Source organism: Neodiprion pinetum, chromosome 7 (genome assembly GCF_021155775.2).
Source record: "Neodiprion pinetum isolate iyNeoPine1 chromosome 7, iyNeoPine1.2, whole genome shotgun sequence".
NCBI lineage: Eukaryota > Metazoa > Arthropoda > Insecta > Hymenoptera > Diprionidae > Neodiprion > Neodiprion pinetum.
The window spans coordinates 24,654,738-24,666,219 of record NC_060238.1 but is presented as its reverse complement, the minus strand read 5'-3'; the positions used below and the strand labels follow the sequence as shown (position 1 = coordinate 24,666,219).

Below are 11,482 nucleotides of genomic sequence, written 5' to 3'. Positions count from 1 at the left end.
TGTTTTATGCTCGTTGATTGCTGTTCAGCGATACTTGAAAACAGAGGATTTGGGATTAGTAATTGGGTTATTCGTCTAAAGCCGCAATTGTTACTGTAATATTTTTATATGATCTTATCGCAAGTGAACGGTAATTGTGACGATAACCTGAGGAGAAACCGATAACATACCAGAGATTATACTCGACGTTCGCACCGATTTTTATCTCCGACCTTATTATTGGATTCATTCTTGATCTGATCAACGTCCTGTTGAATGGTACGTGGCACGGATAAGCATTTATGGCAGGGTTCGAGTCAACAATTTTTACAGCATTCGAGATCGATTCGATCCTTGTGCAAACCAAAAGATTCTGAAATTATTTAGGTGGTTGATTAGAATCGGGCGAAGCGAGGTCTAAAATACAGAGACTTTCGAGTAAATTTCAGTGAACCGAGCTTTTATTGATAACCTACTCGCTGCTTGCTTGATCTTAAAAACAGAGGTGCGAGTGCGTGACGTGTGCGATGTACGCATGTGTGTGTGTTTGCTGTAAGACAAGTGTTCCAGAATTATAAGTCTCAGTGTCGAATGTTTCGCCAGTTGTTAACCTCTCGAAGTATGGACTTTCAAAAAATGACTTTTAAAGGTTTATATGCGGGCTCCAAACTCCGGGAAGAATGTTTGCGAAAGTAATTCAGAATGGCGGTGAAAGTTCGAGTCGGCGGTTTTATAAATCGCTGATACGTAAGTAGCTGCTGGAGGATCGCAAAGCTACACAAGCTCAAAGACGGTGACCGGTTAACGCTGTTATGTAAACATCGCATGTTATCGGAGTACTCAATTATACCTTTGTTCAGTTATCTTTTTTCGCTGTCTACCAATAGCGGGGTAGCCGTTGAACCGAACGCACTGTACGCAAGTGAGTATCGCGTTAATAAAAATTCACCATTCCAAAGTGTATGCGAACTAGTCAAGTCGAAATCGATAAGCCGAACAAAGTATTCCACATCCTTGGAATTTTGGAAGTCGATTCGTACGAGGGAAGAAGAATGATGAAATAATCGAGTATCAATCTTTTCAGCAATGCAGATCAAAGGTAAAATCGCACTCGTAACAGGAGGAGCAAGTGGCATTGGTCTCGCCTACGTTAAGGCGCTCTTAAGTAACGGAGCAGCGGTAAGGTTTAAGAAATACTTAATGAAAATCGTCTCAGTTAGTCGCGTACCTCGATTGTCACGTTTTAATTTCAAACGCTTACACAGAAAGTGGCCATTCTCGATTTGGCAAGCTCGAACGGCGTCGAAGTCGCGAAAAATCTGAACGCGGAATTCGTTCATGGAAAGGTGATCTTCGTCGTGGGCGACGTGACGAAGTCCAAGGAGTTGGAAGGTAAGAAGGGATTTGGAGCGAAATTACGCGAATTAGAATCAGCAATTAACGCTATAAAAATACTCTGTCCATTTAACACTCGAAGCCGGATTCGCAAAGGCTTTCGAAGAATTCGGTGGACTGGATATCGTGATAAACAATGCCGGGATAATGGACGACACGAAATGGGAGCTCATGGTTGACATCAACTACGTGAGTCTGCAACGAGCGAAAAATAGTTAATCGTAATTCCGCAATGTTTTGATCCACCGATTTTACTCGTTTACAGAACGGAGTCGTGCGCGGAACTTTGCTGGGTCTAAAATATATGGGGAAAAACGAGGGCGGTAAGGGAGGCACCATTGTCAACGTAGCTTCGATCGTTGGCGTTATGCCGTCCAACATTTTCCCCATTTATTCTGGGACCAAACACGCCGTTATCGGTCTAACCCGATCCTTCGCTGTGAGCTTTTACCTATTTTTCTCTACCATCGACGAGCGTTTGTATCGAGCTTTAAGAAAAAAAGAGAACATTGAATACTTTTTGATAAGATAAAAAGCTGGGTAGAACCAGCCGCTGTGAAGACGATGAGAAAATTAAATTTGAATAATAATAACGGTCAAAAGTTCTCGATGAATTGTTTGAACGAAACCTTGTTCAACAGATTTACAGGGAATATTATTTTTGCCACGTGAAATGAGTTCGTTGATTTTTCTGAATACACATGAATTTTTAAGGAATTTTCTCATTATTTTGAAAACTATCAATTTCGAAAAATAGAGGAAAAACCCTGTGTTTTGGATACGTTTTCGTAAAAACGTTGCACATCGCAATTAAGAAACTTTCGAAAACGGAAATTTCAAAATATGAGAAAATTCTTTAAAAATTCATGTGTATTCAGAAGAATCAACGAATTCGTTCCACATGACAAAAAAAGACATTCCCTAAGAATTCGTTGAATAATATTTTGTTGAAATGATTTATTGATAACTTTTGAGCATTATTATAATTCAGATTTAATTTTCTTACCACCTTTATTGTGGGTAATCTTTTTCCTACCAGACTCACTTTTGGTTAAGAACGTACAGCCAGTCCATCCTTCACACGATCTAAGTCAACCCATCGCTATCTCATGCCAATTTTTCCAATCGGCCACAAAATGTGTTCGTCAAAAGTCTACGGAGGTCAATTTAAAAAAAAAATTTTCAACAAACAAAGTTCAACTTCTTCCATTCCAGGCACCAGAAAACTACGACCACACAGGCGTTCGATTAATGTCGATGTGTCCGGACGTCACGGAAACCCAACTTATAACCAAAAGTGTCGGACGTTCGTTGAGCATCATCAAAACCGAATTGCTGAACAAAACGTTCAACGAAATGCAATCGTTCGTACACCTCGTATTATTTTTCGGAGCTGACTTAATCGCGTCTTGATAAAATCCCGATCTGATCCCTCCTCCTTTCCATATTCCAGAACGGAAAGCGTAGCCAAGGCTATGATACAGATTATACGCGAGGGAGAAAACGGCAGCTCTTGGATCGTAACGCACGGTGAACCGCCCTTTGAGGTCGACCTTCCTGAAAGTTCTGAAAAGTTTGTGCGAAAGGTTAGATCTTAAGGGATTAATTCGATCGAACCGTCGGAAATATTCCGGAAGGTTTGGATTACCATTGAACGCTACTTGTGACGTTTCGTTTCGGACTAAAAATGAAATTGTGTCGTACAATTGTTTGAGGAAATAAATTTTTAAAATCTTACTCGCTTTTTTACTTCTTTTTCGCCCATGCACGGATCCACAAGTCATTCAAAATCCGGCGGTACGTAATTTTAATCTGGTTATACACGAAATGTTTCAAGAAAAAAAAAACCCTTACCACGTATCGAACCAAATATTTGGCGAGTGAAAGAGCCAGAAAGTTGATTCGATCAATTTTTGTGAGATTATTCAATTCCGGGAGGCGTAAATTTTGATAAAATTGTTGTAATCAAGCAATGAGATTTATTTGCCGCAGAAAACTGATGAGGTACTCTTGGTCGATATGTTGGGAAATAATAATTCATATCGTTTCGAGATCAATAACGCAAGTTTTAAAGATTCAAGACTACAGTGGAAGAAAAAAAAAAAAAAATCTAATTTTTTTTTTACACCGTTAAGTAATCAAAATATTTGGAACATTTCAATACCATCGACAAGCGGTGGTTACTTTGTAAGAAGATTTTATCCTGGATCAATTATACTTGTGAGGATGACGAAATTTTGCGCAAACTAAGCTCCACGTTATCCAATGCGATCCGTATCGTGGTTATCAGTAATTCTGGATCTGGATGTAACAAAGTTGAGTTTATTATCGAGTGTTAGTTGTTTACATCACTCGTACGTTACTACTTGACTACATCAAGATAAGAGTGAGAGGTGGTATTTTTCACTGTATACAATTAAACTGTTATTCACGTATTGTAAATGGCATTTTTCTGTAATAATTACACCATGAAATTTGTTTTGGAATTTTTTCAACCTTCAAATAGTTATAAATAGAGGAAATCTTTCTTTTCCCCTATAACGTGAGACGCCTACGGTTATCTTGGAAAACAAAGGCGCTCGATCTAAATCGCCTTTCGAATTTGGATAGAAACCACGTACCGAAGAAAAATTTTAAGGCTAGATTACGTTGTTTTCTTTTTTTTTGCTCAATTTTTTGCTCTTTTCTTACGATTTTGTCCAATCCTTCAGCAGGGCTTAGAAACAATGAATAATGAGCTGCAAACGATAAGGTGAAGTTATCGACGCCTAATCACGGTATGTACGCGATCTATTCTTATCTACGTGAAAAATTGTACTTGGGTTAGTTAGGCGTTAGAACAGAAGTGTATAAAAGCACAGGATTTTAAGTTAATCAGCCCAGTCAGGTGTGACCGCATCGTTAGGTGAGTTGCGATAATGTTTCAGCCGTGCGGAATTGAAGAGAAAATTACAAGTGGCCGAAGGGTTTTAATTGGCACGGTGTGCCGAAGAGGAGTAAAAGTTTTTTCAAAAAATAATTAACCGTTTTTCATAAATTCTTACAGATTATAGCGATATGGACGTCAAAGGAAAAACTGCACTCATCACTGGTGGAGCCAGTGGAATAGGCTTCGCCTACGCGGTGGAATTATTACGCAATGGAGTTGCGGTGAGCGATTAGAGCATTCATAGTTTAGAAATGACGCAGGGTTTGAAAATGTCACGATTCTGTTATAAATTCCCGATTAATAGCACGTGGCGATTTTGGATTTGGCAAATTCTAACGGCAATGAAGCGGTGAAAAAATTGGAGAAGGAATTTGGAAGGGGGAAGGCGATATTCCTAGTCTGTGACGTTACAAATGCCCAACAGCTTGAAGGTAGGAAGAAGAGAATAATACTATAGACAGAGGTATAAAACTGCTCAAAGTGTTCTATAAAGTTCGGTATTGTAACGATTTTAGGTTATTCTAAAATCTACGCGATAAAATGAGATAAGGACACGAAGACTGGTAATCAGACACCAATAGAAATTGAGTATTTTTATATAATTTTTGGAACCTCTGTTTTCTATTCCTTTTATTTATCCACTCATTCTTCAATTCGTTATTTTATTTTTACAATATAAAAGGTACCCTACGCGTCGCAGGACTAACAAACTTAGCCTGTTAGTTTAAACACGCACGTGATAAATAACGAAGAACACGCGTAGGTATAAATAAAAATATAAAACGACGAGCGAGGAGAAAATTGTCCGTGAAGTAAAATTTGTACGAGCTAGGTTTTCTTTTTAGCGAGGTATGTACGCGTAAGAACGTGAAGATGTTTGAAAGTGAATAAAAAAAAAAAAAGATTGCGAGCGAAGTTTTTGTATTCTCTGTACTATATTCGGTTTAAAATTTATACCTGTTCAGGATTCACGCTTCAACTCACTGACTTTACGCGTCTTATGTTATCGTAACGAACTACGTAAATCCACTGAGCCTTCGCTCTTCTCGATCTAAGCTCGTCTCTCTCTCCCTCTCCGTCTCTTTTCATATTTCAAATACGAACCGTCACAGTGTCGTGATACTTTTCATTTGTTCAACACTCGAAGACGGATTCGCCAAGACTGTCAAGGAATTCGGTGGACTCGACATCGTGATCAACAACGCTGGAATAATGGACGATTTGCGGTGGGAACTTGAGATAAGCATCAACTACGTAAGTCGGACAGCGGAGAAAACGTAAAGAGTAAATAAATTGGCGCAAATTCCACTTGACATCAGAATAGTACAAACTTCCGCCTACTTATATACCACCATTTTCCATCGAGTCGACCATTTTGAACTCAACGTTTGCTTATCAGGTACTTTAGCTACTGACTCACTGAACCCTACAATTTCCCCGACAGACTGCCCTGGTTCGTGGAACGTTGCTGGGCATGAAGCACATGGGAATAGACAACGGAGGAAAGGGAGGAACCATAGTGAACGTCTCTTCGATCGTTGGTGTAGCGCCATTGATTATCTTTCCGGTTTACTGCGGTACAAAACATGCCGTCATCGGTCTAACTCGATCGTTCGGGGTAAGATTTCATTTTGAAAACTGCAACCAGATTGAAGAATCGATTGGTTAAGGGTGTTATTGGGCGTATACTTCCAGCCAGAAGTGAGTCTCAATAAAACTATCAAACACTTCGATGAGATAAGGATCTGAAAAGAATTTATCGTGACCAAGTTGATAAGATAATTCGTTTCGAATAATAATAATAATAATAATGCCAAAAAGGTGTTAACGAATCTCCGGTGTAATTTTTTTAATTTCATATAAAATGAATTTGTTGATTTTTCTGAATACTTGTGATTTTTTTCGGAATTTTTCGGCGATTTTAAAAAACCTGTTTTCGAGAATATAAATTTTTTTTTTAAATTGATCAAAAGTTCTGAATTTTTGGATAAGTTTTCGCAAATGATCGTACATTACACTGAAGAAGTTTTAGAGGCATGGAACGAATAGTTTCATAAATAGAGCGTTAAAAAATTTGTAAAACGAAATTATTGAAAATCGCGGAAAATTCCAAAAAAAAAAATTCATAGGTATATAGAAAAATCAATGAGTTTATTTTGTACAAAATAAAAAAAATTTCACCACAGATTTGTTACGCAAATTTATGTTTAAGCAAATTATCTTATCAACTTGGTTACGATTGATTTTCTTTCAGACTCTTATCTCATCGCAAAGTGTTCAATATTCTCATCGAGACTAACTTTTCGTTGGGATTATACGTCCAATACTACCTTAACCGTGTTTCACCGGATTCCCATTCTCATTGAACCCGTTTCTTTCGATCCATACAGCAACCTTATTACTACGAGAAAACCAAGGTCAGAGTTGTCGCAATCTGTCCGAGCATTACGAACACGCAATTGATGACCGAAGCCGAAGGAAGAACCGTCAAAGGCACACCCTACACTGCGCTTCCTGAAGAACAGAGAGCGGAGCCTTTGCAATCGTTAGTATCGTGTTTGGATTAATTGTCAAGAGTCGAAATTATCTCAGCGAAAATAGTCGTGCTAATTGACGCAATTGCCGTTATACAGTGTCGAGAACGTGGCCAGAGGCCTCCTGCATATTTTACGTGTCGCCGAAAACGGAACTTCGTGGCTCGTGGAAAAGGAACAAAAGCCCGCGGAGCTTGTAATTCCTGACATACCAGTGACGAAGGCCTAAAACAAACGGAGAAGAAAGATTGGACTGCTTTCGGGAACCCGATCCGATTGGAAAAACTGACGGAGCGCGTTGACTGTGAAAATTTACGAATGAATCTACGTGTGTAATCAGTTTTACCGAAAGAAACAAGAGAATTTTGTAAAATTACCGTGGAAATAAAACTGTACCGTATTATTTGCGAAACCAAAAGAGAGTCCTGGTTTATTACCTTCTGGATATGACAGGGATTTGACAATGGAGAGAAAAAGAAACTGGGTTCCTACTGTGGATGACATATAGGTGAATAGGTTCAGAGTAGATAAACTTTTTGTTTATAATTTGGCGAAGCCAAAGTTTATCGTGAACTAGATAAGTTCGGAATTACGTATTTGTGAATTGACCAATCGCGTCTAATTATTACGTTGCTACTTGTTCGGTGGTTTAGATTTATTCGGAGCAAGAGTATCAAGTGAAAAGAGAAGATCTTGGTCAATCGAACGCAAACTGAGTCAAGACTTTGTCGAAAAAGTTAGTCAAAATTTTGTCCGGATACAAGTCAAATATTAATCGCGAGCCTGACGTGAATTTTCCAGAAATGGATATGAAAAATAAAATTGCTCTGATCACCGGGGGAGCCAATGGAATAGGCTTTTCATACGCTAAAGAATTCTTGAGAAATGGAGCTTCGGTAAGTTGTCCGAGTAGAAAATACTTTTATGATTGTAGGCATGAATAATTTATTGAAATTCAAAAATTACGACGTAGCAAATAATGCGGGTGAGGAAAAATTCGTTAAGCAAAAAATTTCACTGTGTTTAAATTACAATCAATCACAGCACGTGGCGGTTCTCGATTTGGCTGATTCGAAAGGTGAAGAAGCGGTGCAAAAACTGAACGAGGAATTTGGAAGCGGTCGAGCGATCTTCGTCGTCTGTGACGTGACAAAGTCCGAGGAACTGGAGGGTAATAATTTACGTCGTATTGAAACTCCTCGCTGCGATCAATGGATCGTTGTAAACATTTATCCGTTGCAAACTTTGCAGCTGCGTTCGCAAGGATTGTCAAGGAATTTGGTCGACTCGACATCGTCATCAACAATGCTGGGATAATGGATGACTCGCGTTGGGAGTTAGAGGTCAACATCAATTACGTAAGTAGAATCAATTACGCATGATTATGATTACGCGAACCTTGAACGTCAGTTCGTCACTCTGATTCAAAGATCGGGGATTCTTCGGTCGTTGGCATCACCTAACGTATTTTGGCATCGGCAATTGAACTCTTGGAGTTAAAAATCAAGAATGTTACAATCAGATTTTCATCTCTACATCGACTCGATAGAACCTGTTTTTCCCGTTCTTCACTTCTCCACTAATTGAAATCTTTTACACAGATCGGCCTGGTGCGTGGAACGCTGCTTGGCTTCCAGTACATGGGAAAGGACAAGGGTGGTAAGGGTGGCACCATAGTCAACATCGCTTCAATAGCTGGTCTTATCCATGCTCCAATGTTCCCGATCTACGTGGGTACCAAATGCGCGGTCATCGGCTTGACTCGGTCATTTGGGGTAAGAAGAGAGTCCTCGACGCACCTTGTTACCCAAGGGTTAAAGTCGCGATCACATCGAGTTGTCCTCTTTGGTCGCAAACGTTGAACGCAGACTCGTTCAAAGCTTGGACTCCACGATCTATTTCCAATCTTTTCAGCATTCGTATCATTACGACAAGACTGGCGTTCGACTCTTGGCGATGTGCCCAAGCGTCACGGACACACAGCTTGTAACCGGTGCCCCGAAGCGAACCTTGGACGTCGTCACCCCGGATGCGGTGACGGAAATATTGAACACTTATCCATCGCAAACGTTAGTATATTCCTGAGCATGGTTCGATCATCTTTGTTTCAATAACGAAAAACACGTTTGACCACCAGGGCGGACAGCGTGGCGCAAGGCATGGTACAAATTATACGCGACGGAAAGAGCGGCAGCGTTTGGCTCGTCGAAAACGGGGAACCGGCGTTCGAGGTTGACATTCCCGACGAAGTGATTAGAAAAGTTTTGTAAAAAGGGGAACTGAACGATATTTGTGACCATTCGAATTTCAAGCAACAATTATAAGCTGAATTGTATTCCACTTGGATTGAATAAATAAAACGATCGTATACACTGACAGTTTTCATCTCGAACTACACGATCGTTGATAAATTACGTTTAACAGATAATTGGAATCCAAATTTTCGAAATCTGGAGGGATTGATAATCGATAGTTCCACAAGTAAACTCTGCCCTTGGTGGCACCTTGAAAGTTGAAAGGCAGAAGCAAACTGAAGTTTAAATGGATTTGACACAGTCATTATTACGGTCGAAGTTATTCGCTGACGGGATTTTAATTCTTTTTCTGATAATGCGAAAGTTTATCAGACATTTTATTTCGAGATATCATCATCGATATCTCCACGTATAAATTAGAAGGCCGAGCGTTACCGCTTCTAATCACAGATCAGTTGTGTAACGAGCCCGAACCTGACTACAGCAAGTGAGTAGTTATCATTTTGTAACGATCAATTTTCTAGGTGAAAAATTTTGCTACTCAAATTCTTTGCGTAAACGAATCAACTGTTTCACAAAAAATTTCAAAATTGAATGCTATTCGAGAAGGTTGGAATATAAATACTGATCGCTCTTGCTTGTGTAAATTGGAAAATAAGATCAAATCAGCCGATCGACAAGTACAAATATGACGCAACTCACTGAGTACCTACCTAAAATGTTGAGATATACCTTATCAATCGTAATCTAGGAAATTCCAGTATTGCAATTGCACGCTCAAGCAATATCAAACTTTGCCTCATTAGGTCTGGAAGGAAATATATAACAGAGAAATATCGATAGTAGACCCTGTCGTTCGTTTTTCAGACATGGACGTGAAAAATAAAATCGCTCTGGTCACCGGAGGTGCGAACGGAATAGGTTTCGCCTACGTCAGAGAACTCTTGAAGAACGGAGCTGCGGTAAGTTTCGAAATTCAAAACGAACGCCGACCGGAGTTCGACGGAAAATTGATCCGATTCCTCTCCGACAGCACGTGGCTCTTCTGGATCTGGCAAACTCGAACGGCGACGAATCCGCGAGAAAACTGAACGAGGAATTCGGAGCGGATCGAGTGCTCTTCGTCGTCTGCGACGTGACGAAGTCGGAGGAATTCGAAGGTAACTTGCCGCGCAATAAGCGAAGCTAGTCTCGAGTCACGATCGACTGTAAAACCTGACCAATGAAATTATGAATCAGCGGCGTTCGCCACGACCGTCAAAGAGTTCGGCGGCCTCGACATCGTCATCAACAACGCTGGAATAATGGACGACGCGAGATGGGAGCTCGAGATCGCGATAAACTACGTGAGTCGATGAACCCTAGGGATTCGGGAAGAACACTTGGGAGAATCTCACCCGAGTCGCCTCGCAGATTTACGACAACCGTCTTCCTTTCACAGACCGCCGTCGTCCGCGGAACTCTGCTCGGCTACCGGTACATGGGTAAGGACAAAGGGAACAAAGGGGGCGTCATCGTCAACATATCATCAGTCGCAGGACTAGTGACGGGTCCAACTTTCCCCATTTACATCGCGACGAAGCACGCAGTCATCGGCCTGACTAGATCGTTCGGGGTAAAGTGTTCAACAAATTGCTCTCATCCTCTGTTGCTGACTCATACTCATCGAGATGTTACTGACAGTCCTCTTTCCCTTCCAAACAGGTGCCTTATCACTTTGAGAAAACAGGCGTTCGAGTAGTCGCGATGTGCCCGTTCTTCACCAACACACAACTGATCACGGCGTCCGCCGGACGAACTCTCGATAGTGTGTCGGCGGAAGATCTTGAAAAATCAATTTCCCCCTACCCCATGCAAACGTGAGTCGTATTTTTCACAGTCCGAGGTCTCCTCGGCGCTCATTTCAACCTGCTGTAGAATAACCATTGCGTTTCATACCTCAGGCCTGAGAGCGTCGCTGAAGGTGTTCTGCACATCATACGAGTTGGAGATAATGGCAGCCTCTGGGTTGTCCAGAATGGAGAACCGGCGTTTGAAGTCCAGGTGGCCGATCAGCCGGTGAAAAAGGTTTCTGCCTGAGGCTAGCGATAAATCAGGCTGGATCAGTTGGATTGTGACAAAAGTCTTTCAAATTTATTACTTACGCGCCAGCTTCGGTCGATCCGAAACTTGGGAAACAAACCTCCGCGAGAATAGTTTGACAAAATTTTGGTCTTCTGTCACAATTTAATGTACTTCCAGGATTAAATAAAAAAATTGAATCGTAATTTTGTCAAATTCATTTGACAGGCATCCTTTCCGAAAGCCGCTATTCACGAAACTCCGTCTTACCGAAAGCAAGATGTGAACTATAGAGAGAAGGAGGGAAGGACGAGGTAAAAAGAGATTTC

At 40.7% G+C, this 11,482-nt stretch overlaps 3 protein-coding genes across 3 annotated transcripts; all 3 read left to right on the top strand.

The window, feature by feature from the left end:
• The first annotated feature begins 738 nt into the window (after nucleotides 1-738).
• On the top strand, nucleotides 739-11,359 carry LOC124223753 (uncharacterized). Its single transcript, XM_069137983.1, has 14 exons — nucleotides 739-901; nucleotides 1,064-1,158; nucleotides 1,245-1,371; nucleotides 1,457-1,563; nucleotides 1,640-1,813; nucleotides 2,590-2,738; nucleotides 2,828-2,969; nucleotides 9,543-9,579; nucleotides 9,960-10,054; nucleotides 10,126-10,252; nucleotides 10,332-10,438; nucleotides 10,534-10,707; nucleotides 10,797-10,951; nucleotides 11,036-11,359. Exons 1-14 carry the CDS (start codon nucleotides 805-807, stop codon nucleotides 11,169-11,171), a joined length of 1,722 nt encoding a protein of 573 aa, XP_068994084.1. The 5' UTR covers nucleotides 739-804; the 3' UTR covers nucleotides 11,172-11,359.
• On the top strand, nucleotides 4,203-7,255 carry LOC138191235 (15-hydroxyprostaglandin dehydrogenase [NAD(+)]-like). Its single transcript, XM_069137684.1, has 7 exons — nucleotides 4,203-4,279; nucleotides 4,421-4,524; nucleotides 4,608-4,734; nucleotides 5,451-5,557; nucleotides 5,748-5,921; nucleotides 6,694-6,848; nucleotides 6,937-7,255. The coding sequence occupies exons 2-7, from the start codon at nucleotides 4,432-4,434 to the stop codon at nucleotides 7,064-7,066; spliced, it is 786 nt and encodes a 261-aa protein (XP_068993785.1). The 5' UTR covers nucleotides 4,203-4,279; nucleotides 4,421-4,431; the 3' UTR covers nucleotides 7,067-7,255.
• On the top strand, nucleotides 7,480-9,213 carry LOC124223563 (15-hydroxyprostaglandin dehydrogenase [NAD(+)]-like). Its single transcript, XM_046635670.2, has 6 exons — nucleotides 7,480-7,733; nucleotides 7,882-8,008; nucleotides 8,089-8,195; nucleotides 8,439-8,612; nucleotides 8,752-8,906; nucleotides 8,975-9,213. Exons 1-6 carry the CDS (start codon nucleotides 7,641-7,643, stop codon nucleotides 9,105-9,107), a joined length of 789 nt encoding a protein of 262 aa, XP_046491626.1. The 5' UTR covers nucleotides 7,480-7,640; the 3' UTR covers nucleotides 9,108-9,213.
• Nucleotides 11,360-11,482: the final 123 nt, after the last annotated feature.